Below are 27,652 nucleotides of genomic sequence, written 5' to 3' on the forward strand. Positions count from 1 at the left end.
CCTCTTCCCCGGTGCATCACGTCCCGCTTTCGACATCAAAGTACAAGGCATACTAACAGACAAAGAGCTCAGCTGGGAGACACAGAGCGGGCATCACAGCCAGACCCAGGCACGGCAGGGACTTTGCAATGATCAGACGAGGAAGTTAAAATAAATATGATTGACACGCTGAGCCTCTCAGGACACCTCCGAGAGGAAACGGGTGACGGAAGCAGCGACAGGAAATCCTACCACAGATTCCCAGAAAGGGCTAGAGATCAAAGGCACTGTGCCAAAGGCGAAGAAAGGCTTTGATGGACCCATCAGCTGACCGGACACGGTGTGCACGCACTCCGTGAACTCAGGCAGGTCAATGGAAACTTCCCAAGCCTGAAGGACAGAAAAATGCCTGGCGGGGGGGGGGGGGTGGCGGGACAGGGTGGGGAAGGAAAGGAACACGCCCAACCGAGACCTAGACACGCAAAAGAGAAACCAAAGCTATCGACTTTGCACGCGTGGTTTAAAATTTGAAGGGAATTTGTCAAACTAATAAAGGCGGTGGCATAGATACTTAAGCCTAAGGGCCTGCAGGGCATTTCTCTTCGCGTTGCTCAGACTTGAGCCCTGCGTCCCTTTGGCAGGGAGTCTTAGCTTTGTCGTATTCTTTTGATTTTATCTTTCCGAAGAGGGGGCTCTCGGCCTCCACAAGACACATTTATGCCACATATGTGTAAGTCGCCCTTGGAACGATGTACAGCCAAGTGTTTTCAACTGTCACGCGAGCAAATGGAATATTGATATCCAGCCCGCAAGCCATCCGAATCTTCCGGGGCAGAAACCGTTGTTCTCACGCGTGGTTCCCTGGTCCACGCGTTGAGGGCTGTAATGGCGGGCGAGGCCAGGGCGAGCCACCAGACCCCAAGGGGACAGGCTAGGAACGGTGGGTTGCGCTACACTCCTGAGGGACTCTACGGAGAGCATCGGCGTCAAGGACCTGAAAGACGCACGGCCGGTGATTCCTACCACATCCTCCTCACTCTTTTTCCTGCTGACCCGCTAGCAAAGTGGTTCTTCTCTCCAGTCGCCGGGACCTCATGCGCCGCTGGCCTGAAGCTCTTGGTTGCGGAGGGAGAAAGGCTTCCAGCACGGACACACGACCATTCCGCTGGACTGGAGGTGAGGCGGCCACCCGGCCACTTTGGGCTCCTCGTGCCTCGGGGTCTACAGGCAAACAAGGGGCGTCGTACTGATAGCACGGATGGATCCTGATGCCCACAGGGCAATCGGGCGGCTCCGAACCATAGAAGGAAGGCAGGGCACCTCGGGAGCACAGGAGCTGGCTCAAGGCATCTCTCAGCACCACCCTGCCCCGCGATTTCAGTCAAAGCAGAACTCCCACGAGGCAATTCAAGGAGGACCCTGAGTAGCCCAGGCTCCGCCATCAGGGTCCCAGCCCAGAACCGTGGGCGCCACCGGCTCCGAATGCCCATAAGCACCTCCTGCCCGGAGATGGACAGGAAGGGCCCTTCCCACTGCCCACCGCCACGGTGGCTTTCTGCTTCCCACACTCTCCACACCCTGAGCCCACCGGTCATGTGCTCTTTGGAATCATGCCAAGACTGTTGAGGGTCACGAATCGGGTCAGGGTGGGACCACCAGGGCTCCGAGGCGCTGCTTCCGTCTCCCTGCAAACTCTGAAACACAAGCCCGTCACGTGATGCAAGTCGGGCGCTGGGGAAAAGGCAAAACCCACCAAAGACGTTCTGGTCAATACAATCACATGGTCATGATGAAATTCTGAAAAATACTCATCCTTTGTCCGCTGCAAAGTGGCACAAACAGGAACCAGGAAGTGACAGTGTGTCAGCCTCTCACCTGACCCTGGCAGGTATATACAGGGCCCCCGGCCCAGGAGACTCCACACCTGAACACCTCCCCTCTGCACCTGCATCTCTGACCGACTCCGCCCAAAACCCACCAGAAACATGGGCTGCTGTGGCTGTTCTGGAGGCTGTGGCTCCAGCTGTGGGGGCTGCGGCTCCAGCTGTGGGGGCTGCGGCTCCAGCTGCTGTGTGCCCGTGTGCTGCTGCAAGCCCGTGTGCTGCTGCAAGCCCGTGTGCTGCTGTGTGCCAGCCTGTGCCTGTTCCAGCGGCGGCTCGTGTGGGGGCTCCAAGGGAGGCTGTGGCTCCTGTGGGGGCTCCAAGGGGGGCTGTGGCTCCTGTGGGGGCTCCAAGGGGGGCTGTGGCTCCTGTGGGGGCTCCAAGGGGGGCTGTGGCTCCTGTGGGGGCTCCAAGGGGGGCTGTGGCTCCTGTGGCTCCTGTGGCTGCTGCCAGTCCAGCTGCTGCAAGCCCTGCTGCTGCCAGTCCAGCTGCTGCCAGTCCAGCTGCTGCAAGCCCTGCTGCTGCCAGTCCAGCTGCTGCAAGCCCTGCTGCTGCCAGTCCAGCTGCTGCAAGCCCTGCTGCTGCCAGTCCAGCTGCTGCAAGCCCTGCTGCTGCCAGTCCAGCTGCTGCAAGCCCTGCTGCTGCCAGTCCTGCTGCTGCAAGCCCTGCTGCTGCTCTTCCGGCTGTGGGTCCTCCTGCAGCCAATCCAGCTGCTGTGTCCCCGTTTGCTGCCAGTGCAAGGTCTGAGGCTCTGGCTGATGGCCTCAGGGAACTCCGAAAGACCTGTGCTTGCCCTCAAGTGACTATAGGTACATCCTGGTTACACCCCCCCCAAAAAAAACACACACACACACACACAAAGCCCGCCCCCCAAACACTTCCTCTCCACTTGCTGGATCCCTCCGGTGTCTTGGCTTAGACTTTGCCCCCAGCCCTTGTGGCAAAGCAATGGACTACTCTCATACACATTCCCGACAAAGGCGATCCCATCCTGCAGGCCCTTTGGCCTCTCCTACTGCCATGCCTTCACGCCTGAGCCACACTACCTGCAAAAGGCCCACAGGGCCAGGACGTGGCTCAGATCCCCCTCTCTCATCATTCTCTGTGTCAGAGCACCACATCCGTGCTCTCGTCTGCTTGCTAGGAGCTTGATGGCATTGGCGTCGCAATGTCTCCTGGAAGCTGCCTCACTAACACAGGTGTGTTAAGATCCAATGGGTCTTGCTGCACCACCCCCATAAGTGGTCAATAAACTCTCCCCCCATAAGTCTTGGTCTTCGTGTGGCGGTTTCCTTCCATCCGCGGTCTCACTTGCAAAACACACCGTGTGTCCCTCATCTCACTTCTTAAGGGACCACTGCTCCCCACATCTTCACTGCTGTCACTCCACTGTTGGCTCACTGCTCGCTGCACATACGTTTGTGGAATTCAATCAGGAACGACTCACTACACGCATGGAGGAATGAGTCAATAAGTCAGGAAGAGACGACTGAATGTAAAAGAGTCGTTCTTATCAGGCTTAAGGGAGCCCAGACAGCTGAGCCTCCGTGGGATTCACACTTTGTTGGAATCGTGGAGGCTGCTCCTTCCCCATGCCATGATCTGCTTCGCAAGGCATCCCATGAGTGGTGTCTGCGCCCATCCAGGCCGCAGAGCAGGAGCCAAGCCTAGAGACAGGGCAGTGACTTCAAAATGGGCTGTGTTCCTCAGGTGTTCCGGATGACAAAAGGAGAAACGGTGCCGTTTTCAGACACCAGAGGCAGGGTGTCTCGGCACAGACTGACGAGCACTCTTTCCATCTCTGGGCTCACAGACATCACAGCGTTGGTTCCACACAGGATGCAACAGAAGGCGATGTCCTCGACCCGATCAAAGGATCTACCAAACAGCCACAGCTGCCACCACACGTCCCACTGAAAGCCTGGAATTTCCTTTGAAGGTCAGGGACAGGAAAGGATGTCCACATTCACCACATCTACTCAACATTGCACTCAAGGTCTACCCAGGGTAATAAGGCAAGACAAGGACGTAAAAGGCATCCATGTGGGAAACAAAGAAGGAAAAGTAGGTCTCTTCACAGAACACATAATCTTGCACAAACAAAAGAACCTAAGACGTGCACGCACACGCGCGCGTGCGCGCGCACACACACACACACACACACACACACAACCACAATCATACATCAACTCAGTGGGTTGCACGATCCATCCGCAATATACAACAATCAGCTGTATTTCTAGACACGAGCAATGAAGAATCATCATTGAAATTCAGAAAACAATGTCCTCAAAAAGAACAAATGCTTAAGAATATACTTGAAGGGGCACCTGGGGGGCTCAGTCAGTCTAGCGTCCCACTCTTGATTTTCACTCAAGTTGTGACGCTCAAGTTGTGAGTTGGATCCTCCAGTCGGGCTCCATGCTGACAGTATCGAGCCTGCATGCGATTCTCTCTCTCTCTCCATCTCCCTCCCTCTCTCTCTCTCTCTCTCTCTCTCTCTCTCTCTCTCTCTCTGTCTCACTCAAAGTAATTTAATAATTACACTTTAAGAAAAAAGAATGAACGGAACGAAAAATGTGCAAGACTGACATCCTGAAGACTGCAAAACAGCACTGAAAGAAGGTATAGAAGAGTACATTAAATACAAAGGCATCCAACGTTCATGGATCAGAAGACAGAATATGGTGAAAATGACAACACTACAAATCATGATCTGCAGATTGAATGCAACCACTATCAAAATCCAATGTTGCTTTTCGCAGAAATTGACCATCTGACCCTAACTTTCCTATGACGATGGATGCGGAAATGAATGAAAGGGATGTCGGGTAACGAAAACAATCTAGCCAAAGAAACTCAACGGTGGGGGACTCACACATCCCAATGGCAATGGGTGCTGCACGGCTACAGCGATGGAAGCACTGTGGTGCTGCCAGAAGGATAGACTCACAGATCAGTGCCATAGAATGGACGGTATGAAGACGAGCCCTTGAACTTACGTTCCACTGACTTTCACCCAGAGTGCCAAAACAATCAATGCAAGAGTCTTTTCCATAACGAGTGCTGACACACCTAGAAATCCACTTTCAAAAGAATGAAGTTGCATCTTTACATCCCATCATATAAGAAAACAACATCAACAACAACAACAAATACAACAACAACAACAACAAAAATCCTTCTATCTGGATCAAGCATTTTAGCATCAAAGTTAAAACGATGCACTATAAAACTCTCAGGAGAAATCCTGGGTTACGTCTTTGAGACCTTCTCTCGGCAATGGCTCTGAGATACGACAGAAAAAGCACAGGAAGAAAAACTCAGGCAAATTGGGTGCCATCAAAATGTAACACTGTTACATAGGCAAAACTCTTACTCCTCGAAATCAACCAGTCAATCCAGCAACCAATCAATGAATAAGAATGAACCCCCCTCCACACACACACACACACACACACACACACACACACACACAAGAAAAAAACAATTGAGCACTGGATCTGGATAGACATTGGTCCAAGAAGGTACACGGTTGGCGAATAAGCCAATGAGAAGATGCTCAACGTTGTTAGGAATCAGGGAAATGCAGATCAGAACCACAAGGAGATCCCAGTGCCTAGGATGGCTAGGATCCAAAAGACAGACAATAAGACGTCCTGGGGAAGGTGTGGAGAAACCAGAGCCCCGCGCGTTGCCGATGGGACTCAAATGGAGGCAACTGCTTTGCAAAAGAGGTTGACGGCTCCCCACGTGTTAAGTAGAGATTCCATGCGACTCAGAAATTGCACTGCTAGATATATCCCCAAGAGAAGAGAGAACGTACAGCATGCAAAAATTCGTGTGCTACGTCGCGTAGTAGCATTCTTCACAAAGGCCGCCACGGGGAAATAACCAAATGTCCGTCAACTGATGCGTGGGTAAACAAACTGGTCTATCCATGGCATGGGATCTTACTTAGCTCGTTTTCGAAGGGTATAAAGCTCTGATACATGCTAATCAAACAAAGAAACAAACAAAAACGTTGAAAACCGTATGCTAAGTGAAAGGAGACACACGCAAAAGGCCACATACTATACGACCCCATTTCTCTGACAGTGTCCACAAAGCCATCTACACTAGCAATGAAGAATCATTCTAGATCAGTATGTTCTGGGGGCTGGGTGGGAAGGGACGAATGGATACCACGTGCTCGCGTTACGGAGTTGTGTTTGGGGGGCCATGAACATGTTCTGGAACGAGTCACAAGTGATGCTTGTATCACTTTGCGAATCGACCAAACACCACTCAATTGCACACGTCAAAGGCTGAATTTTATCACATACGGAGTAGGTCTCCATTCTCAAATTCATGTGACGTGACGTTGTTTGGGCATCCTCTTCTATGGGGAAGAAACTCGTCCACGGTTAAGAATCTTCCCAAACCACCTTGGGATTGCCATCGAAGGTGCGCCTTTTAGTCATGGACTGCAGATTCCCATTTCAGGGCAAACGTCATGAACCCCCCTAAGGAATATTCAAGACGGCACCAAAGTATTTCCCAGAAGCTGACATTTAATATATTCTACGGCTGTATTTCTTTGGTCCGTGGACATGACATGCTAGAAGAGGGTTTCATTGTGATAGGATGTGAAAGCGTCTTCAGGAGGGAAGCCATGCCTGCAGAGCATGGGAGGAGCTTGGAGGTGGCCACGCCCCTCCACCCACCAAGAAAAGGCTCCACTGAAAAAACCAGCAGCCCTTGTCAGATCCACCAAAGAACCGAGGTCACAGGGCATCCTGCTGCATGCCCCCCCACGCCCCGCCCTGTGTTGGAGAGACAGAGGGGCAGAGACAGAGAATCACAACTTACAGAAACAGAGGGTAAGCCAACCTCAGTGCAGACATGCCCGAGAGCTAACATCTCCACGGGGACACACTCCAAAACTCCCCTCACGCTTTGGGCCAGAGGGAGCATGGAAGGAGACATGTAGAATTATGCCAGAGCACGTCCCCACCTTCCTGAGGTCTGCCCTCAGGATACATGGTTTGACCAAGCCCAACGTTGCTGGGGTTTAATCAGAGCCCAGTGACCTGGAGGGGAGGAAATACTCAGCTCCAGTCCCAGGCTGATTCATGACCACCTGGCGGCGGGGTGGCAGCCCGGCTGGCGGCGGGGGCGTGGTGGGGACCGACTGAGGCCGCCTAGTAAAGGTTGCAGGCCAGGTCACTAAAAGACGAAGAACATCCCCTCACCCCCAGCCCTTATTAACACACCCCTCCAGGCCTAGGTACCACCATTCCTCTTCCCCGGTGCATCACGTCCCGCTTTCGACATCAAAGTACAAGGCATACTAACAGACAAAGAGCTCAGCTGGGAGACACAGAGCGGGCATCACAGCCAGACCCAGGCACGGCAGGGACTTTGCAATGATCAGACGAGGAAGTTAAAATAAATATGATTGACACGCTGAGCCTCTCAGGACACCTCCGAGAGGAAACGGGTGACGGAAGCAGCGACAGGAAATCCTACCACAGATTCCCAGAAAGGGCTAGAGATCAAAGGCACTGTGCCAAAGGCGAAGAAAGGCTTTGATGGACCCATCAGCTGACCGGACACGGTGTGCACGCACTCCGTGAACTCAGGCAGGTCAATGGAAACTTCCCAAGCCTGAAGGACAGAAAAATGCCTGGCGGGGGGGGGGGGGGGGGTGGCGGGACAGGGTGGGGAAGGAAAGGAACACGCCCAACCGAGACCTAGACACGCAAAAGAGAAACCAAAGCTATCGACTTTGCACGCGTGGTTTAAAATTTGAAGGGAATTTGTCAAACTAATAAAGGCGGTGGCATAGATACTTAAGCCTAAGGGCCTGCAGGGCATTTCTCTTCGCGTTGCTCAGACTTGAGCCCTGCGTCCCTTTGGCAGGGAGTCTTAGCTTTGTCGTATTCTTTTGATTTTATCTTTCCGAAGAGGGGGCTCTCGGCCTCCACAAGACACATTTATGCCACATATGTGTAAGTCGCCCTTGGAACGATGTACAGCCAAGTGTTTTCAACTGTCACGCGAGCAAATGGAATATTGATATCCAGCCCGCAAGCCATCCGAATCTTCCGGGGCAGAAACCGTTGTTCTCACGCGTGGTTCCCTGGTCCACGCGTTGAGGGCTGTAATGGCGGGCGAGGCCAGGGCGAGCCACCAGACCCCAAGGGGACAGGCTAGGAACGGTGGGTTGCGCTACACTCCTGAGGGACTCTACGGAGAGCATCGGCGTCAAGGACCTGAAAGACGCACGGCCGGTGATTCCTACCACATCCTCCTCACTCTTTTTCCTGCTGACCCGCTAGCAAAGTGGTTCTTCTCTCCAGTCGCCGGGACCTCATGCGCCGCTGGCCTGAAGCTCTTGGTTGCGGAGGGAGAAAGGCTTCCAGCACGGACACACGACCATTCCGCTGGACTGGAGGTGAGGCGGCCACCCGGCCACTTTGGGCTCCTCGTGCCTCGGGGTCTACAGGCAAACAAGGGGCGTCGTACTGATAGCACGGATGGATCCTGATGCCCACAGGGCAATCGGGCGGCTCCGAACCATAGAAGGAAGGCAGGGCACCTCGGGAGCACAGGAGCTGGCTCAAGGCATCTCTCAGCACCACCCTGCCCCGCGATTTCAGTCAAAGCAGAACTCCCACGAGGCAATTCAAGGAGGACCCTGAGTAGCCCAGGCTCCGCCATCAGGGTCCCAGCCCAGAACCGTGGGCGCCACCGGCTCCGAATGCCCATAAGCACCTCCTGCCCGGAGATGGACAGGAAGGGCCCTTCCCACTGCCCACCGCCACGGTGGCTTTCTGCTTCCCACACTCTCCACACCCTGAGCCCACCGGTCATGTGCTCTTTGGAATCATGCCAAGACTGTTGAGGGTCACGAATCGGGTCAGGGTGGGACCACCAGGGCTCCGAGGCGCTGCTTCCGTCTCCCTGCAAACTCTGAAACACAAGCCCGTCACGTGATGCAAGTCGGGCGCTGGGGAAAAGGCAAAACCCACCAAAGACGTTCTGGTCAATACAATCACATGGTCATGATGAAATTCTGAAAAATACTCATCCTTTGTCCGCTGCAAAGTGGCACAAACAGGAACCAGGAAGTGACAGTGTGTCAGCCTCTCACCTGACCCTGGCAGGTATATACAGGGCCCCCGGCCCAGGAGACTCCACACCTGAACACCTCCCCTCTGCACCTGCATCTCTGACCGACTCCGCCCAAAACCCACCAGAAACATGGGCTGCTGTGGCTGTTCTGGAGGCTGTGGCTCCAGCTGTGGGGGCTGCGGCTCCAGCTGTGGGGGCTGCGGCTCCAGCTGCTGTGTGCCCGTGTGCTGCTGCAAGCCCGTGTGCTGCTGCAAGCCCGTGTGCTGCTGTGTGCCAGCCTGTGCCTGTTCCAGCGGCGGCTCGTGTGGGGGCTCCAAGGGAGGCTGTGGCTCCTGTGGGGGCTCCAAGGGGGGCTGTGGCTCCTGTGGGGGCTCCAAGGGGGGCTGTGGCTCCTGTGGGGGCTCCAAGGGGGGCTGTGGCTCCTGTGGGGGCTCCAAGGGGGGCTGTGGCTCCTGTGGCTCCTGTGGCTGCTGCCAGTCCAGCTGCTGCAAGCCCTGCTGCTGCCAGTCCAGCTGCTGCCAGTCCAGCTGCTGCAAGCCCTGCTGCTGCCAGTCCAGCTGCTGCAAGCCCTGCTGCTGCCAGTCCAGCTGCTGCAAGCCCTGCTGCTGCCAGTCCAGCTGCTGCAAGCCCTGCTGCTGCCAGTCCAGCTGCTGCAAGCCCTGCTGCTGCCAGTCCTGCTGCTGCAAGCCCTGCTGCTGCTCTTCCGGCTGTGGGTCCTCCTGCAGCCAATCCAGCTGCTGTGTCCCCGTTTGCTGCCAGTGCAAGGTCTGAGGCTCTGGCTGATGGCCTCAGGGAACTCCGAAAGACCTGTGCTTGCCCTCAAGTGACTATAGGTACATCCTGGTTACACCCCCCCCAAAAAAACACACACACACACACACAAAGCCCGCCCCCCAAACACTTCCTCTCCACTTGCTGGATCCCTCCGGTGTCTTGGCTTAGACTTTGCCCCCAGCCCTTGTGGCAAAGCAATGGACTACTCTCATACACATTCCCGACAAAGGCGATCCCATCCTGCAGGCCCTTTGGCCTCTCCTACTGCCATGCCTTCACGCCTGAGCCACACTACCTGCAAAAGGCCCACAGGGCCAGGACGTGGCTCAGATCCCCCTCTCTCATCATTCTCTGTGTCAGAGCACCACATCCGTGCTCTCGTCTGCTTGCTAGGAGCTTGATGGCATTGGCGTCGCAATGTCTCCTGGAAGCTGCCTCACTAACACAGGTGTGTTAAGATCCAATGGGTCTTGCTGCACCACCCCCATAAGTGGTCAATAAACTCTCCCCCCATAAGTCTTGGTCTTCGTGTGGCGGTTTCCTTCCATCCGCGGTCTCACTTGCAAAACACACCGTGTGTCCCTCATCTCACTTCTTAAGGGACCACTGCTCCCCACATCTTCACTGCTGTCACTCCACTGTTGGCTCACTGCTCGCTGCACATACGTTTGTGGAATTCAATCAGGAACGACTCACTACACGCATGGAGGAATGAGTCAATAAGTCAGGAAGAGACGACTGAATGTAAAAGAGTCGTTCTTATCAGGCTTAAGGGAGCCCAGACAGCTGAGCCTCCGTGGGATTCACACTTTGTTGGAATCGTGGAGGCTGCTCCTTCCCCATGCCATGATCTGCTTCGCAAGGCATCCCATGAGTGGTGTCTGCGCCCATCCAGGCCGCAGAGCAGGAGCCAAGCCTAGAGACAGGGCAGTGACTTCAAAATGGGCTGTGTTCCTCAGGTGTTCCGGATGACAAAAGGAGAAACGGTGCCGTTTTCAGACACCAGAGGCAGGGTGTCTCGGCACAGACTGACGAGCACTCTTTCCATCTCTGGGCTCACAGACATCACAGCGTTGGTTCCACACAGGATGCAACAGAAGGCGATGTCCTCGACCCGATCAAAGGATCTACCAAACAGCCACAGCTGCCACCACACGTCCCACTGAAAGCCTGGAATTTCCTTTGAAGGTCAGGGACAGGAAAGGATGTCCACATTCACCACATCTACTCAACATTGCACTCAAGGTCTACCCAGGGTAATAAGGCAAGACAAGGACGTAAAAGGCATCCATGTGGGAAACAAAGAAGGAAAAGTAGGTCTCTTCACAGAACACATAATCTTGCACAAACAAAAGAACCTAAGACGTGCACGCACACGCGCGCGTGCGCGCACACACACACACACACACACACACACAACCACAATCATACATCAACTCAGTGGGTTGCACGATCCATCCGCAATATACAACAATCAGCTGTATTTCTAGACACGAGCAATGAAGAATCATCATTGAAATTCAGAAAACAATGTCCTCAAAAAGAACAAATGCTTAAGAATATACTTGAAGGGGCACCTGGGGGGCTCAGTCAGTCTAGCGTCCCACTCTTGATTTTCACTCAAGTTGTGACGCTCAAGTTGTGAGTTGGATCCTCCAGTCGGGCTCCATGCTGACAGTATCGAGCCTGCATGCGATTCTCTCTCTCTCTCCATCTCCCTCCCTCTCCTCTCTCTCTCTCTCTCTCTCTCTCTCTCTCTCTCTCTCTCTGTCTCACTCAAAGTAATTTAATAATTACACTTTAAGAAAAAAGAATGAACGGAACGAAAAATGTGCAAGACTGACATCCTGAAGACTGCAAAACAGCACTGAAAGAAGGTATAGAAGAGTACATTAAATACAAAGGCATCCAACGTTCATGGATCAGAAGACAGAATATGGTGAAAATGACAACACTACAAATCATGATCTGCAGATTGAATGCAACCACTATCAAAATCCAATGTTGCTTTTCGCAGAAATTGACCATCTGACCCTAACTTTCCTATGACGATGGATGCGGAAATGAATGAAAGGGATGTCGGGTAACGAAAACAATCTAGCCAAAGAAACTCAACGGTGGGGGACTCACACATCCCAATGGCAATGGGTGCTGCACGGCTACAGCGATGGAAGCACTGTGGTGCTGCCAGAAGGATAGACTCACAGATCAGTGCCATAGAATGGACGGTATGAAGACGAGCCCTTGAACTTACGTTCCACTGACTTTCACCCAGAGTGCCAAAACAATCAATGCAAGAGTCTTTTCCATAACGAGTGCTGACACACCTAGAAATCCACTTTCAAAAGAATGAAGTTGCATCTTTACATCCCATCATATAAGAAAACAACATCAACAACAACAACAAATACAACAACAACAACAACAAAAATCCTTCTATCTGGATCAAGCATTTTAGCATCAAAGTTAAAACGATGCACTATAAAACTCTCAGGAGAAATCCTGGGTTACGTCTTTGAGACCTTCTCTCGGCAATGGCTCTGAGATACGACAGAAAAAGCACAGGAAGAAAAACTCAGGCAAATTGGGTGCCATCAAAATGTAACACTGTTACATAGGCAAAACTCTTACTCCTCGAAATCAACCAGTCAATCCAGCAACCAATCAATGAATAAGAATGAACCCCCCTCCACACACACACACACACACACACACACACACACAAGAAAAAAACAATTGAGCACTGGATCTGGATAGACATTGGTCCAAGAAGGTACACGGTTGGCGAATAAGCCAATGAGAAGATGCTCAACGTTGTTAGGAATCAGGGAAATGCAGATCAGAACCACAAGGAGATCCCAGTGCCTAGGATGGCTAGGATCCAAAAGACAGACAATAAGACGTCCTGGGGAAGGTGTGGAGAAACCAGAGCCCCGCGCGTTGCCGATGGGACTCAAATGGAGGCAACTGCTTTGCAAAAGAGGTTGACGGCTCCCCACGTGTTAAGTAGAGATTCCATGCGACTCAGAAATTGCACTGCTAGATATATCCCCAAGAGAAGAGAGAACGTACAGCATGCAAAAATTCGTGTGCTACGTCGCGTAGTAGCATTCTTCACAAAGGCCGCCACGGGGAAATAACCAAATGTCCGTCAACTGATGCGTGGGTAAACAAACTGGTCTATCCATGGCATGGGATCTTACTTAGCTCGTTTTCGAAGGGTATAAAGCTCTGATACATGCTAATCAAACAAAGAAACAAACAAAAACGTTGAAAACCGTATGCTAAGTGAAAGGAGACACACGCAAAAGGCCACATACTATACGACCCCATTTCTCTGACAGTGTCCACAAAGCCATCTACACTAGCAATGAAGAATCATTCTAGATCAGTATGTTCTGGGGGCTGGGTGGGAAGGGACGAATGGATACCACGTGCTCGCGTTACGGAGTTGTGTTTGGGGGGCCATGAACATGTTCTGGAACGAGTCACAAGTGATGCTTGTATCACTTTGCGAATCGACCAAACACCACTCAATTGCACACGTCAAAGGCTGAATTTTATCACATACGGAGTAGGTCTCCATTCTCAAATTCATGTGACGTGACGTTGTTTGGGCATCCTCTTCTATGGGGAAGAAACTCGTCCACGGTTAAGAATCTTCCCAAACCACCTTGGGATTGCCATCGAAGGTGCGCCTTTTAGTCATGGACTGCAGATTCCCATTTCAGGGCAAACGTCATGAACCCCCCTAAGGAATATTCAAGACGGCACCAAAGTATTTCCCAGAAGCTGACATTTAATATATTCTACGGCTGTATTTCTTTGGTCCGTGGACATGACATGCTAGAAGAGGGTTTCATTGTGATAGGATGTGAAAGCGTCTTCAGGAGGGAAGCCATGCCTGCAGAGCATGGGAGGAGCTTGGAGGTGGCCACGCCCCTCCACCCACCAAGAAAAGGCTCCACTGAAAAAACCAGCAGCCCTTGTCAGATCCACCAAAGAACCGAGGTCACAGGGCATCCTGCTGCATGCCCCCCCACGCCCCGCCCTGTGTTGGAGAGACAGAGGGGCAGAGACAGAGAATCACAACTTACAGAAACAGAGGGTAAGCCAACCTCAGTGCAGACATGCCCGAGAGCTAACATCTCCACGGGGACACACTCCAAAACTCCCCTCACGCTTTGGGCCAGAGGGAGCATGGAAGGAGACATGTAGAATTATGCCAGAGCACGTCCCCACCTTCCTGAGGTCTGCCCTCAGGATACATGGTTTGACCAAGCCCAACGTTGCTGGGGTTTAATCAGAGCCCAGTGACCTGGAGGGGAGGAAATACTCAGCTCCAGTCCCAGGCTGATTCATGACCACCTGGCGGCGGGGTGGCAGCCCGGCTGGCGGCGGGGGCGTGGTGGGGACCGACTGAGGCCGCCTAGTAAAGGTTGCAGGCCAGGTCACTAAAAGACGAAGAACATCCCCTCACCCCCAGCCCTTATTAACACACCCCTCCAGGCCTAGGTACCACCATTCCTCTTCCCCGGTGCATCACGTCCCGCTTTCGACATCAAAGTACAAGGCATACTAACAGACAAAGAGCTCAGCTGGGAGACACAGAGCGGGCATCACAGCCAGACCCAGGCACGGCAGGGACTTTGCAATGATCAGACGAGGAAGTTAAAATAAATATGATTGACACGCTGAGCCTCTCAGGACACCTCCGAGAGGAAACGGGTGACGGAAGCAGCGACAGGAAATCCTACCACAGATTCCCAGAAAGGGCTAGAGATCAAAGGCACTGTGCCAAAGGCGAAGAAAGGCTTTGATGGACCCATCAGCTGACCGGACACGGTGTGCACGCACTCCGTGAACTCAGGCAGGTCAATGGAAACTTCCCAAGCCTGAAGGACAGAAAAATGCCTGGCGGGGGGGGGGGGGGGTGGCGGGACAGGGTGGGGAAGGAAAGGAACACGCCCAACCGAGACCTAGACACGCAAAAGAGAAACCAAAGCTATCGACTTTGCACGCGTGGTTTAAAATTTGAAGGGAATTTGTCAAACTAATAAAGGCGGTGGCATAGATACTTAAGCCTAAGGGCCTGCAGGGCATTTCTCTTCGCGTTGCTCAGACTTGAGCCCTGCGTCCCTTTGGCAGGGAGTCTTAGCTTTGTCGTATTCTTTTGATTTTATCTTTCCGAAGAGGGGGCTCTCGGCCTCCACAAGACACATTTATGCCACATATGTGTAAGTCGCCCTTGGAACGATGTACAGCCAAGTGTTTTCAACTGTCACGCGAGCAAATGGAATATTGATATCCAGCCCGCAAGCCATCCGAATCTTCCGGGGCAGAAACCGTTGTTCTCACGCGTGGTTCCCTGGTCCACGCGTTGAGGGCTGTAATGGCGGGCGAGGCCAGGGCGAGCCACCAGACCCCAAGGGGACAGGCTAGGAACGGTGGGTTGCGCTACACTCCTGAGGGACTCTACGGAGAGCATCGGCGTCAAGGACCTGAAAGACGCACGGCCGGTGATTCCTACCACATCCTCCTCACTCTTTTTCCTGCTGACCCGCTAGCAAAGTGGTTCTTCTCTCCAGTCGCCGGGACCTCATGCGCCGCTGGCCTGAAGCTCTTGGTTGCGGAGGGAGAAAGGCTTCCAGCACGGACACACGACCATTCCGCTGGACTGGAGGTGAGGCGGCCACCCGGCCACTTTGGGCTCCTCGTGCCTCGGGGTCTACAGGCAAACAAGGGGCGTCGTACTGATAGCACGGATGGATCCTGATGCCCACAGGGCAATCGGGCGGCTCCGAACCATAGAAGGAAGGCAGGGCACCTCGGGAGCACAGGAGCTGGCTCAAGGCATCTCTCAGCACCACCCTGCCCCGCGATTTCAGTCAAAGCAGAACTCCCACGAGGCAATTCAAGGAGGACCCTGAGTAGCCCAGGCTCCGCCATCAGGGTCCCAGCCCAGAACCGTGGGCGCCACCGGCTCCGAATGCCCATAAGCACCTCCTGCCCGGAGATGGACAGGAAGGGCCCTTCCCACTGCCCACCGCCACGGTGGCTTTCTGCTTCCCACACTCTCCACACCCTGAGCCCACCGGTCATGTGCTCTTTGGAATCATGCCAAGACTGTTGAGGGTCACGAATCGGGTCAGGGTGGGACCACCAGGGCTCCGAGGCGCTGCTTCCGTCTCCCTGCAAACTCTGAAACACAAGCCCGTCACGTGATGCAAGTCGGGCGCTGGGGAAAAGGCAAAACCCACCAAAGACGTTCTGGTCAATACAATCACATGGTCATGATGAAATTCTGAAAAATACTCATCCTTTGTCCGCTGCAAAGTGGCACAAACAGGAACCAGGAAGTGACAGTGTGTCAGCCTCTCACCTGACCCTGGCAGGTATATACAGGGCCCCCGGCCCAGGAGACTCCACACCTGAACACCTCCCCTCTGCACCTGCATCTCTGACCGACTCCGCCCAAAACCCACCAGAAACATGGGCTGCTGTGGCTGTTCTGGAGGCTGTGGCTCCAGCTGTGGGGGCTGCGGCTCCAGCTGTGGGGGCTGCGGCTCCAGCTGCTGTGTGCCCGTGTGCTGCTGCAAGCCCGTGTGCTGCTGCAAGCCCGTGTGCTGCTGTGTGCCAGCCTGTGCCTGTTCCAGCGGCGGCTCGTGTGGGGGCTCCAAGGGAGGCTGTGGCTCCTGTGGGGGCTCCAAGGGGGGCTGTGGCTCCTGTGGGGGCTCCAAGGGGGGCTGTGGCTCCTGTGGGGGCTCCAAGGGGGGCTGTGGCTCCTGTGGGGGCTCCAAGGGGGGCTGTGGCTCCTGTGGCTCCTGTGGCTGCTGCCAGTCCAGCTGCTGCAAGCCCTGCTGCTGCCAGTCCAGCTGCTGCCAGTCCAGCTGCTGCAAGCCCTGCTGCTGCCAGTCCAGCTGCTGCAAGCCCTGCTGCTGCCAGTCCAGCTGCTGCAAGCCCTGCTGCTGCCAGTCCAGCTGCTGCAAGCCCTGCTGCTGCCAGTCCAGCTGCTGCAAGCCCTGCTGCTGCCAGTCCTGCTGCTGCAAGCCCTGCTGCTGCTCTTCCGGCTGTGGGTCCTCCTGCAGCCAATCCAGCTGCTGTGTCCCCGTTTGCTGCCAGTGCAAGGTCTGAGGCTCTGGCTGATGGCCTCAGGGAACTCCGAAAGACCTGTGCTTGCCCTCAAGTGACTATAGGTACATCCTGGTTACACCCCCCCCAAAAAAAAACACACACACACACACAAAGCCCGCCCCCCAAACACTTCCTCTCCACTTGCTGGATCCCTCCGGTGTCTTGGCTTAGACTTTGCCCCCAGCCCTTGTGGCAAAGCAATGGACTACTCTCATACACATTCCCGACAAAGGCGATCCCATCCTGCAGGCCCTTTGGCCTCTCCTACTGCCATGCCTTCACGCCTGAGCCACACTACCTGCAAAAGGCCCACAGGGCCAGGACGTGGCTCAGATCCCCCTCTCTCATCATTCTCTGTGTCAGAGCACCACATCCGTGCTCTCGTCTGCTTGCTAGGAGCTTGATGGCATTGGCGTCGCAATGTCTCCTGGAAGCTGCCTCACTAACACAGGTGTGTTAAGATCCAATGGGTCTTGCTGCACCACCCCCATAAGTGGTCAATAAACTCTCCCCCCATAAGTCTTGGTCTTCGTGTGGCGGTTTCCTTCCATCCGCGGTCTCACTTGCAAAACACACCGTGTGTCCCTCATCTCACTTCTTAAGGGACCACTGCTCCCCACATCTTCACTGCTGTCACTCCACTGTTGGCTCACTGCTCGCTGCACATACGTTTGTGGAATTCAATCAGGAACGACTCACTACACGCATGGAGGAATGAGTCAATAAGTCAGGAAGAGACGACTGAATGTAAAAGAGTCGTTCTTATCAGGCTTAAGGGAGCCCAGACAGCTGAGCCTCCGTGGGATTCACACTTTGTTGGAATCGTGGAGGCTGCTCCTTCCCCATGCCATGATCTGCTTCGCAAGGCATCCCATGAGTGGTGTCTGCGCCCATCCAGGCCGCAGAGCAGGAGCCAAGCCTAGAGACAGGGCAGTGACTTCAAAATGGGCTGTGTTCCTCAGGTGTTCCGGATGACAAAAGGAGAAACGGTGCCGTTTTCAGACACCAGAGGCAGGGTGTCTCGGCACAGACTGACGAGCACTCTTTCCATCTCTGGGCTCACAGACATCACAGCGTTGGTTCCACACAGGATGCAACAGAAGGCGATGTCCTCGACCCGATCAAAGGATCTACCAAACAGCCACAGCTGCCACCACACGTCCCACTGAAAGCCTGGAATTTCCTTTGAAGGTCAGGGACAGGAAAGGATGTCCACATTCACCACATCTACTCAACATTGCACTCAAGGTCTACCCAGGGTAATAAGGCAAGACAAGGACGTAAAAGGCATCCATGTGGGAAACAAAGAAGGAAAAGTAGGTCTCTTCACAGAACACATAATCTTGCACAAACAAAAGAACCTAAGACGTGCACGCACACGCGCGCGTGCGCGCACGCACACACACACACACACACACACACACACACCACAATCATACATCAACTCAGTGGGTTGCACGATCCATCCGCAATATACAACAATCAGCTGTATTTCTAGACACGAGCAATGAAGAATCATCATTGAAATTCAGAAAACAATGTCCTCAAAAAGAACAAATGCTTAAGAATATACTTGAAGGGGCACCTGGGGGGCTCAGTCAGTCTAGCGTCCCACTCTTGATTTTCACTCAAGTTGTGACGCTCAAGTTGTGAGTTGGATCCTCCAGTCGGGCTCCATGCTGACAGTATCGAGCCTGCATGCGATTCTCTCTCTCTCTCCATCTCCCTCCCTCCCTCTCCCTCTCTCTCTCTCTCTCTCTCTCTCTCTCTCTCTCTGTCTCACTCAAAGTAATTTAATAATTACACTTTAAGAAAAAAGAATGAACGGAACGAAAAATGTGCAAGACTGACATCCTGAAGACTGCAAAACAGCACTGAAAGAAGGTATAGAAGAGTACATTAAATACAAAGGCATCCAACGTTCATGGATCAGAAGACAGAATATGGTGAAAATGACAACACTACAAATCATGATCTGCAGATTGAATGCAACCACTATCAAAATCCAATGTTGCTTTTCGCAGAAATTGACCATCTGACCCTAACTTTCCTATGACGATGGATGCGGAAATGAATGAAAGGGATGTCGGGTAACGAAAACAATCTAGCCAAAGAAACTCAACGGTGGGGGACTCACACATCCCAATGGCAATGGGTGCTGCACGGCTACAGCGATGGAAGCACTGTGGTGCTGCCAGAAGGATAGACTCACAGATCAGTGCCATAGAATGGACGGTATGAAGACGAGCCCTTGAACTTACGTTCCACTGACTTTCACCCAGAGTGCCAAAACAATCAATGCAAGAGTCTTTTCCATAACGAGTGCTGACACACCTAGAAATCCACTTTCAAAAGAATGAAGTTGCATCTTTACATCCCATCATATAAGAAAACAACATCAACAACAACAACAAATACAACAACAACAACAACAAAAATCCTTCTATCTGGATCAAGCATTTTAGCATCAAAGTTAAAACGATGCACTATAAAACTCTCAGGAGAAATCCTGGGTTACGTCTTTGAGACCTTCTCTCGGCAATGGCTCTGAGATACGACAGAAAAAGCACAGGAAGAAAAACTCAGGCAAATTGGGTGCCATCAAAATGTAACACTGTTACATAGGCAAAACTCTTACTCCTCGAAATCAACCAGTCAATCCAGCAACCAATCAATGAATAAGAATGAACCCCCCTCCACACACACACACACACACACACACACACACACAAAAGAAAAAAACAATTGAGCACTGGATCTGGATAGACATTGGTCCAAGAAGGTACACGGTTGGCGAATAAGCCAATGAGAAGATGCTCAACGTTGTTAGGAATCAGGGAAATGCAGATCAGAACCACAAGGAGATCCCAGTGCCTAGGATGGCTAGGATCCAAAAGACAGACAATAAGACGTCCTGGGGAAGGTGTGGAGAAACCAGAGCCCCGCGCGTTGCCGATGGGACTCAAATGGAGGCAACTGCTTTGCAAAAGAGGTTGACGGCTCCCCACGTGTTAAGTAGAGATTCCATGCGACTCAGAAATTGCACTGCTAGATATATCCCCAAGAGAAGAGAGAACGTACAGCATGCAAAAATTCGTGTGCTACGTCGCGTAGTAGCATTCTTCACAAAGGCCGCCACGGGGAAATAACCAAATGTCCGTCAACTGATGCGTGGGTAAACAAACTGGTCTATCCATGGCATGGGATCTTACTTAGCTCGTTTTCGAAGGGTATAAAGCTCTGATACATGCTAATCAAACAAAGAAACAAACAAAAACGTTGAAAACCGTATGCTAAGTGAAAGGAGACACACGCAAAAGGCCACATACTATACGACCCCATTTCTCTGACAGTGTCCACAAAGCCATCTACACTAGCAATGAAGAATCATTCTAGATCAGTATGTTCTGGGGGCTGGGTGGGAAGGGACGAATGGATACCACGTGCTCGCGTTACGGAGTTGTGTTTGGGGGGCCATGAACATGTTCTGGAACGAGTCACAAGTGATGCTTGTATCACTTTGCGAATCGACCAAACACCACTCAATTGCACACGTCAAAGGCTGAATTTTATCACATACGGAGTAGGTCTCCATTCTCAAATTCATGTGACGTGACGTTGTTTGGGCATCCTCTTCTATGGGGAAGAAACTCGTCCACGGTTAAGAATCTTCCCAAACCACCTTGGGATTGCCATCGAAGGTGCGCCTTTTAGTCATGGACTGCAGATTCCCATTTCAGGGCAAACGTCATGAACCCCCCTAAGGAATATTCAAGACGGCACCAAAGTATTTCCCAGAAGCTGACATTTAATATATTCTACGGCTGTATTTCTTTGGTCCGTGGACATGACATGCTAGAAGAGGGTTTCATTGTGATAGGATGTGAAAGCGTCTTCAGGAGGGAAGCCATGCCTGCAGAGCATGGGAGGAGCTTGGAGGTGGCCACGCCCCTCCACCCACCAAGAAAAGGCTCCACTGAAAAAACCAGCAGCCCTTGTCAGATCCACCAAAGAACCGAGGTCACAGGGCATCCTGCTGCATGCCCCCCCACGCCCCGCCCTGTGTTGGAGAGACAGAGGGGCAGAGACAGAGAATCACAACTTACAGAAACAGAGGGTAAGCCAACCTCAGTGCAGACATGCCCGAGAGCTAACATCTCCACGGGGACACACTCCAAAACTCCCCTCACGCTTTGGGCCAGAGGGAGCATGGAAGGAGACATGTAGAATTATGCCAGAGCACGTCCCCACCTTCCTGAGGTCTGCCCTCAGGATACATGGTTTGACCAAGCCCAACGTTGCTGGGGTTTAATCAGAGCCCAGTGACCTGGAGGGGAGGAAATACTCAGCTCCAGTCCCAGGCTGATTCATGACCACCTGGCGGCGGGGTGGCAGCCCGGCTGGCGGCGGGGGCGTGGTGGGGACCGACTGAGGCCGCCTAGTAAAGGTTGCAGGCCAGGTCACTAAAAGACGAAGAACATCCCCTCACCCCCAGCCCTTATTAACACACCCCTCCAGGCCTAGGTACCACCATTCCTCTTCCCCGGTGCATCACGTCCCGCTTTCGACATCAAAGTACAAGGCATACTAACAGACAAAGAGCTCAGCTGGGAGACACAGAGCGGGCATCACAGCCAGACCCAGGCACGGCAGGCAATGATCAGACGAGGAAGTTAAAATAAATATGATTGACACGCTGAGCCTCTCAGGACACCTCCGAGAGGAAACGGGTGACGGAAGCAGCGACAGGAAATCCTACCACAGATTCCCAGAAAGGGCTAGAGATCAAAGGCACTGTGCCAAAGGCGAAGAAAGGCTTTGATGGACCCATCAGCTGACCGGACACGGTGTGCACGCACTCCGTGAACTCAGGCAGGTCAATGGAAACTTCCCAAGCCTGAAGGACAGAAAAATGCCTGGCGGGGGGGGGGGGGGGGGGCGGGACAGGGTGGGGAAGGAAAGGAACACGCCCAACCGAGACCTAGACACGCAAAAGAGAAACCAAAGCTATCGACTTTGCACGCGTGGTTTAAAATTTGAAGGGAATTTGTCAAACTAATAAAGGCGGTGGCATAGATACTTAAGCCTAAGGGCCTGCAGGGCATTTCTCTTCGCGTTGCTCAGACTTGAGCCCTGCGTCCCTTTGGCAGGGAGTCTTAGCTTTGTCGTATTCTTTTGATTTTATCTTTCCGAAGAGGGGGCTCTCGGCCTCCACAAGACACATTTATGCCACATATGTGTAAGTCGCCCTTGGAACGATGTACAGCCAAGTGTTTTCAACTGTCACGCGAGCAAATGGAATATTGATATCCAGCCCGCAAGCCATCCGAATCTTCCGGGGCAGAAACCGTTGTTCTCACGCGTGGTTCCCTGGTCCACGCGTTGAGGGCTGTAATGGCGGGCGAGGCCAGGGCGAGCCACCAGACCCCAAGGGGACAGGCTAGGAACGGTGGGTTGCGCTACACTCCTGAGGGACTCTACGGAGAGCATCGGCGTCAAGGACCTGAAAGACGCACGGCCGGTGATTCCTACCACATCCTCCTCACTCTTTTTCCTGCTGACCCGCTAGCAAAGTGGTTCTTCTCTCCAGTCGCCGGGACCTCATGCGCCGCTGGCCTGAAGCTCTTGGTTGCGGAGGGAGAAAGGCTTCCAGCACGGACACACGACCATTCCGCTGGACTGGAGGTGAGGCGGCCACCCGGCCACTTTGGGCTCCTCGTGCCTCGGGGTCTACAGGCAAACAAGGGGCGTCGTACTGATAGCACGGATGGATCCTGATGCCCACAGGGCAATCGGGCGGCTCCGAACCATAGAAGGAAGGCAGGGCACCTCGGGAGCACAGGAGCTGGCTCAAGGCATCTCTCAGCACCACCCTGCCCCGCGATTTCAGTCAAAGCAGAACTCCCACGAGGCAATTCAAGGAGGACCCTGAGTAGCCCAGGCTCCGCCATCAGGGTCCCAGCCCAGAACCGTGGGCGCCACCGGCTCCGAATGCCCATAAGCACCTCCTGCCCGGAGATGGACAGGAAGGGCCCTTCCCACTGCCCACCGCCACGGTGGCTTTCTGCTTCCCACACTCTCCACACCCTGAGCCCACCGGTCATGTGCTCTTTGGAATCATGCCAAGACTGTTGAGGGTCACGAATCGGGTCAGGGTGGGACCACCAGGGCTCCGAGGCGCTGCTTCCGTCTCCCTGCAAACTCTGAAACACAAGCCCGTCACGTGATGCAAGTCGGGCGCTGGGGAAAAGGCAAAACCCACCAAAGACGTTCTGGTCAATACAATCACATGGTCATGATGAAATTCTGAAAAATACTCATCCTTTGTCCGCTGCAAAGTGGCACAAACAGGAACCAGGAAGTGACAGTGTGTCAGCCTCTCACCTGACCCTGGCAGGTATATACAGGGCCCCCGGCCCAGGAGACTCCACACCTGAACACCTCCCCTCTGCACCTGCATCTCTGACCGACTCCGCCCAAAACCCACCAGAAACATGGGCTGCTGTGGCTGTTCTGGAGGCTGTGGCTCCAGCTGTGGGGGCTGCGGCTCCAGCTGTGGGGGCTGCGGCTCCAGCTGCTGTGTGCCCGTGTGCTGCTGCAAGCCCGTGTGCTGCTGCAAGCCCGTGTGCTGCTGTGTGCCAGCCTGTGCCTGTTCCAGCGGCGGCTCGTGTGGGGGCTCCAAGGGAGGCTGTGGCTCCTGTGGGGGCTCCAAGGGGGGCTGTGGCTCCTGTGGGGGCTCCAAGGGGGGCTGTGGCTCCTGTGGGGGCTCCAAGGGGGGCTGTGGCTCCTGTGGGGGCTCCAAGGGGGGCTGTGGCTCCTGTGGCTCCTGTGGCTGCTGCCAGTCCAGCTGCTGCAAGCCCTGCTGCTGCCAGTCCAGCTGCTGCCAGTCCAGCTGCTGCAAGCCCTGCTGCTGCCAGTCCAGCTGCTGCAAGCCCTGCTGCTGCCAGTCCAGCTGCTGCAAGCCCTGCTGCTGCCAGTCCAGCTGCTGCAAGCCCTGCTGCTGCCAGTCCAGCTGCTGCAAGCCCTGCTGCTGCCAATCCTGCTGCTGCAAGCCCTGCTGCTGCTCTTCCGGCTGTGGGTCCTCCTGCAGCCAATCCAGCTGCTGTGTCCCCGTTTGCTGCCAGTGCAAGGTCTGAGGCTCTGGCTGATGGCCTCAGGGAACTCCGAAAGACCTGTGCTTGCCCTCAAGTGACTATAGGTACATCCTGGTTACACCCCCCCCTAAAAAACACACACACACACACACACAAAGCCCGCCCCCCAAACACTTCCTCTCCACTTGCTGGATCCCTCCGGTGTCTTGGCTTAGACTTTGCCCCCAGCCCTTGTGGCAAAGCAATGGACTACTCTCATACACATTCCCGACAAAGGCGATCCCATCCTGCAGGCCCTTTGGCCTCTCCTACTGCCATGCCTTCACGCCTGAGCCACACTACCTGCAAAAGGCCCACAGGGCCAGGACGTGGCTCAGATCCCCCTCTCTCATCATTCTCTGTGTCAAAGCACCACATCCGTGCTCTCGTCTGCTTGCTAGGAGCTTGATGGCATTGGCGTCGCAATGTCTCCAGGAAGCTGCCTCACTAACACAGGTGTGTTAAGATCCAATGGGTCTTGCTGCACCACCCCCATAAGTGGTCAATAAACTCTCCCCCCATAAGTCTTGGTCTTCGTGTGGCGGTTTCCTTCCATCCGCGGTCTCACTTGCAAAACACACCGTGTGTCCCTCATCTCACTTCTTAAGGGACCACTGCTTCCCACATCTTCACTGCTGTCACTCCACTGTTGGCTCACTGCTCGCTGCACATACGTTTGTGGAATTCAATCAGGAACGACTCACTACACGCATGGAGGAATGAGTCAATAAGTCAGGAAGAGACGACTGAATGTAAAAGAGTCGTTCTTATCAGGCTTAAGGGAGCCCAGACAGCTGAGCCTCCATGGGATTCACACTTTGTTGGAATCGTGGAGGCTGCTCCTTCCCCATGCCATGATCTGCTTCGCAAGGCATCCCATGAGTGGTGTCTGCGCCCATCCAGGCCGCAGAGCAGGAGCCAAGCCTAGAGAGAGGGCAGTGACTTCAAAATGGGCTGTGTTCCTCAGGTGTTCCGGATGACAAAAGGAGAAACGGTGCCGTTTTCAGACACCAGAGGCAGGGTGTCTCGGCACAGACTGACGAGCACTCTTTCCATCTCTGGGCTCACAGACATCACAGCGTTGGTTCCACACAGGATGGAACAGAAGGCAATGTCCTCGACCCGATCAAAGGATCTACCAAACAGCCACAGCTGCCACCACACGTCCCACTGAAAGCCTGGAATCTCCTTTGAAGGTCAGGGACAGGAAAGAATGTCCACATTCACCACATCTACTCAACATTGCACTCAAGGTCTACCCAGGGTAATAAGGCAAGACAAGGACGTAAAAGGCATCCATGTAGGAAACGAAGAAGGAAAAGTAGGTCTCTTCACAGAACACATAATCTTGCACAAACAAAAGAACCTAAGACTTGCACGCACACGCGCGCGTGCGCGCACGCACACACACACACACACACACACACACACCACAATCATACATCAACTCAGTGGGTTGCACGATCCATCCGCAATATACAACAATCAGCTGTATTTCTAGACACGAGCAATGAAGAATCATCATTGAAATTCAGAAAACAATGTCCTCAAAAAGAACAAATGCTTAAGAATATACTTGAAGGGGCACCTGGGGGGCTCAGTCAGTCTAGCGTCCCACTCTTGATTTTCGCTCAAGTTGTGACGCTCAAGTTGTGAGTTGGATCCTCCAGTCGGGCTCCATGCTGACAGTATCGAGCCTGCATGCGATTCTCTCTCTCTCTCCATCTCCCTCCCTCCCTCCCTCTCCCTCTCTCTCTCTCTCTCTCTCTCTCTCTCTCTCTCTCTCTGTCTCACTCAAAGTAATTTAATAATTACACTTTAAGAAAAAAGAATGAACGGAACAAAAAATGTGCAAGACTGACATCCTGAAGACTGCAAAACAGCACTGAAAGAAGGTATAGAAGAGTACATTAAATACAAAGGCATCCAACGTTCATGGATCAGAAGACAGAATATGGTGAAAATGACAACACTGCAAATCATGATCTGCAGATTCAATGCAACCACTATCAAAATCCAATGTTGCTTTTCGCAGAAATTGACCATCTGACCCTAACTTTCCTATGACGATGGATGCGGAAATGAATGAAAGGGATGTCGGGTAACGAAAACAATCTAGCCAAAGAAACTCAACGGTGGGGGACTCACACATCCCAATGGCAATGGGTGCTGCACGGCTACAGCGATGGAAGCACTGTGGTGCTGCCAGAAGGATAGACTCACAGATCAGTGCCATAGAATGGACGGTATGAAGACGAGCCCTTGAACTTATGTTCCACTGACTTTCACCCAGAGTGCCAAAACAATCAATGCAAGAGTCTTTTCCATAACGAGTGCTGACACACCTAGAAATCCACTTTCAAAAGAATGAAGTTGCATCTTTACATCCCATCATATAAGAAAACAACATCAACAACAACAACAAATACAACAACAACAACAACAAAAATCCTTCTATCTGGATCAAGCATTTTAGCATCAAAGTTAAAACGATGCACTATAAAACTCTCAGGAGAAATCCTGGCTTACGTCTTTGAGACCTTCTCTCGGCAATGGCTCTGAGATACGACAGAAAAAGCACAGGAAGAAAAACTCAGGCAAATTGGGTGCCATCAAAATGTAACACTGTTACATAGGCAAAACTCTTACTCCTCGAAATCAACCAGTCAATCCAGCAACCAATCAATGAATAAGAATGAACCCCCCACACACACACACACACACAAAAGAAAAAAACAATTGAGCACTGGATCTGGATAGACATTGGTCCAAGAAGGTACACGGTTGGCGAATAAGCCAATGAGAAGATGCTCAATGTTATTAGGAATCAGGGAAATGCAGATCAGAACCACAAGGAGATCCCAGTGCCTAGGATGGCTAGGATCCAAAAGACAGACAATAAGACATCCTGGGGAAGGTGTGGAGAAACCAGAGCCCTGCACATTGTCATTGGGATTCAAAATGAAGCAACTCCATTGAAGCCCTGCTGCTGCCAGTCCAGCTGCCATGTCCCCTTTGCTGCTATGTTTGGTCTGAGGGGGTGGCCGTGGCCTTCACATGATTCCTACAATTCCAGGATCTGGAATGTGATCCGTGTCCCATACCACAGTCTGCGTGTAGATCCAGATGTGTCTTTTCTACATTTGACATTCCACATGTGCAGTCTTGGTGGCTTGCTCTCCAGAGTATGAAGTATTGCATCTACCCATGCCTTTTTTTCTATTCTAGATCCCCTTCCTCTATTCCCTTGGAGAAGAGTAATTTTCTTTTTCCTCAATACTTACATTTCCCTCAGGACCCTGATCTCCTGAACCATCATGTCCCCTCCCCATTCTTGTGATTTGGCTGAGTCTGGGGATACCACATGTCCAGTGTCTGAAGTCCAGCCCTAGGAGGTACACCCCCAGCCCACATCACCAGGTCCCACTCTGGTACTTCATTCTAATTTCCCCTTCTTCTTTTGTCTTCCAAGGTCCAGACTAGACCTTGTGATACCCCTAAATAAACACATTTCTAACCCAAGCACCCTGCCTCTCCATGATTCTTCTTTAATAGGTAGGGAAATTGAAAACCAACTGTGCATTACTGATGGGAGGAAAACAGGTGCAATTATTTTTTCTGAAGATAACTTGG

The 27,652-nt window shown here is 52.9% G+C and overlaps 4 protein-coding genes across 8 annotated transcripts; all 4 read left to right on the plus strand.

Moving 5' to 3' along the window:
- Positions 1 to 1,738: 1,738 nt before the first annotated feature.
- On the plus strand, positions 1,739 to 2,734 carry LOC123380677 (keratin-associated protein 5-6-like). 2 transcript variants are annotated; one of them, XM_045039730.1, is made up of 3 exons: positions 1,739 to 2,105; positions 2,184 to 2,416; positions 2,561 to 2,734. In XM_045039730.1, exons 1-3 carry the CDS (start codon positions 1,965 to 1,967, stop codon positions 2,604 to 2,606), a joined length of 420 nt encoding a protein of 139 aa, XP_044895665.1. In that variant the 5' UTR covers positions 1,739 to 1,964; the 3' UTR covers positions 2,607 to 2,734. The 2 variants fall into 2 exon arrangements, with proteins under 2 accessions (XP_044895665.1, XP_044895664.1); XM_045039729.1 differs by having other exon boundaries at positions 1,776 to 2,734.
- Positions 2,735 to 8,883: 6,149 nt separating this feature from the next.
- Positions 8,884 to 10,103, plus strand: LOC123380678 (keratin-associated protein 5-6-like). 2 transcript variants are annotated; one of them, XM_045039732.1, is made up of 3 exons: positions 8,884 to 9,248; positions 9,327 to 9,559; positions 9,704 to 10,103. In XM_045039732.1, exons 1-3 carry the CDS (start codon positions 9,108 to 9,110, stop codon positions 9,747 to 9,749), a joined length of 420 nt encoding a protein of 139 aa, XP_044895667.1. In that variant the 5' UTR covers positions 8,884 to 9,107; the 3' UTR covers positions 9,750 to 10,103. The 2 variants fall into 2 exon arrangements, with proteins under 2 accessions (XP_044895667.1, XP_044895666.1); XM_045039731.1 differs by having other exon boundaries at positions 8,904 to 10,103.
- Positions 10,104 to 15,998: 5,895 nt separating this feature from the next.
- Positions 15,999 to 17,240, plus strand: LOC123380675 (keratin-associated protein 5-6-like). Of its 2 annotated transcripts, XM_045039726.1 has the most exons (3): positions 15,999 to 16,385; positions 16,464 to 16,696; positions 16,841 to 17,240. In XM_045039726.1, the coding sequence occupies exons 1-3, from the start codon at positions 16,245 to 16,247 to the stop codon at positions 16,884 to 16,886; spliced, it is 420 nt and encodes a 139-aa protein (XP_044895661.1). In that variant the 5' UTR covers positions 15,999 to 16,244; the 3' UTR covers positions 16,887 to 17,240. The 2 variants fall into 2 exon arrangements, with proteins under 2 accessions (XP_044895661.1, XP_044895660.1); XM_045039725.1 differs by having other exon boundaries at positions 16,043 to 17,240.
- Positions 17,241 to 23,167: 5,927 nt separating this feature from the next.
- Positions 23,168 to 24,108, plus strand: LOC123380679 (keratin-associated protein 5-6-like). Of its 2 annotated transcripts, XM_045039734.1 has the most exons (3): positions 23,168 to 23,521; positions 23,600 to 23,832; positions 23,977 to 24,108. In XM_045039734.1, the coding sequence occupies exons 1-3, from the start codon at positions 23,381 to 23,383 to the stop codon at positions 24,020 to 24,022; spliced, it is 420 nt and encodes a 139-aa protein (XP_044895669.1). In that variant the 5' UTR covers positions 23,168 to 23,380; the 3' UTR covers positions 24,023 to 24,108. The 2 variants fall into 2 exon arrangements, with proteins under 2 accessions (XP_044895669.1, XP_044895668.1); XM_045039733.1 differs by having other exon boundaries at positions 23,179 to 24,108.
- Positions 24,109 to 27,652: the final 3,544 nt, after the last annotated feature.

The sequence above is a fragment of the Felis catus genome, chromosome D1 (assembly GCF_018350175.1).
Source record: "Felis catus isolate Fca126 chromosome D1, F.catus_Fca126_mat1.0, whole genome shotgun sequence".
In the NCBI taxonomy this organism is placed as follows: domain Eukaryota; kingdom Metazoa; phylum Chordata; class Mammalia; order Carnivora; family Felidae; genus Felis; species Felis catus.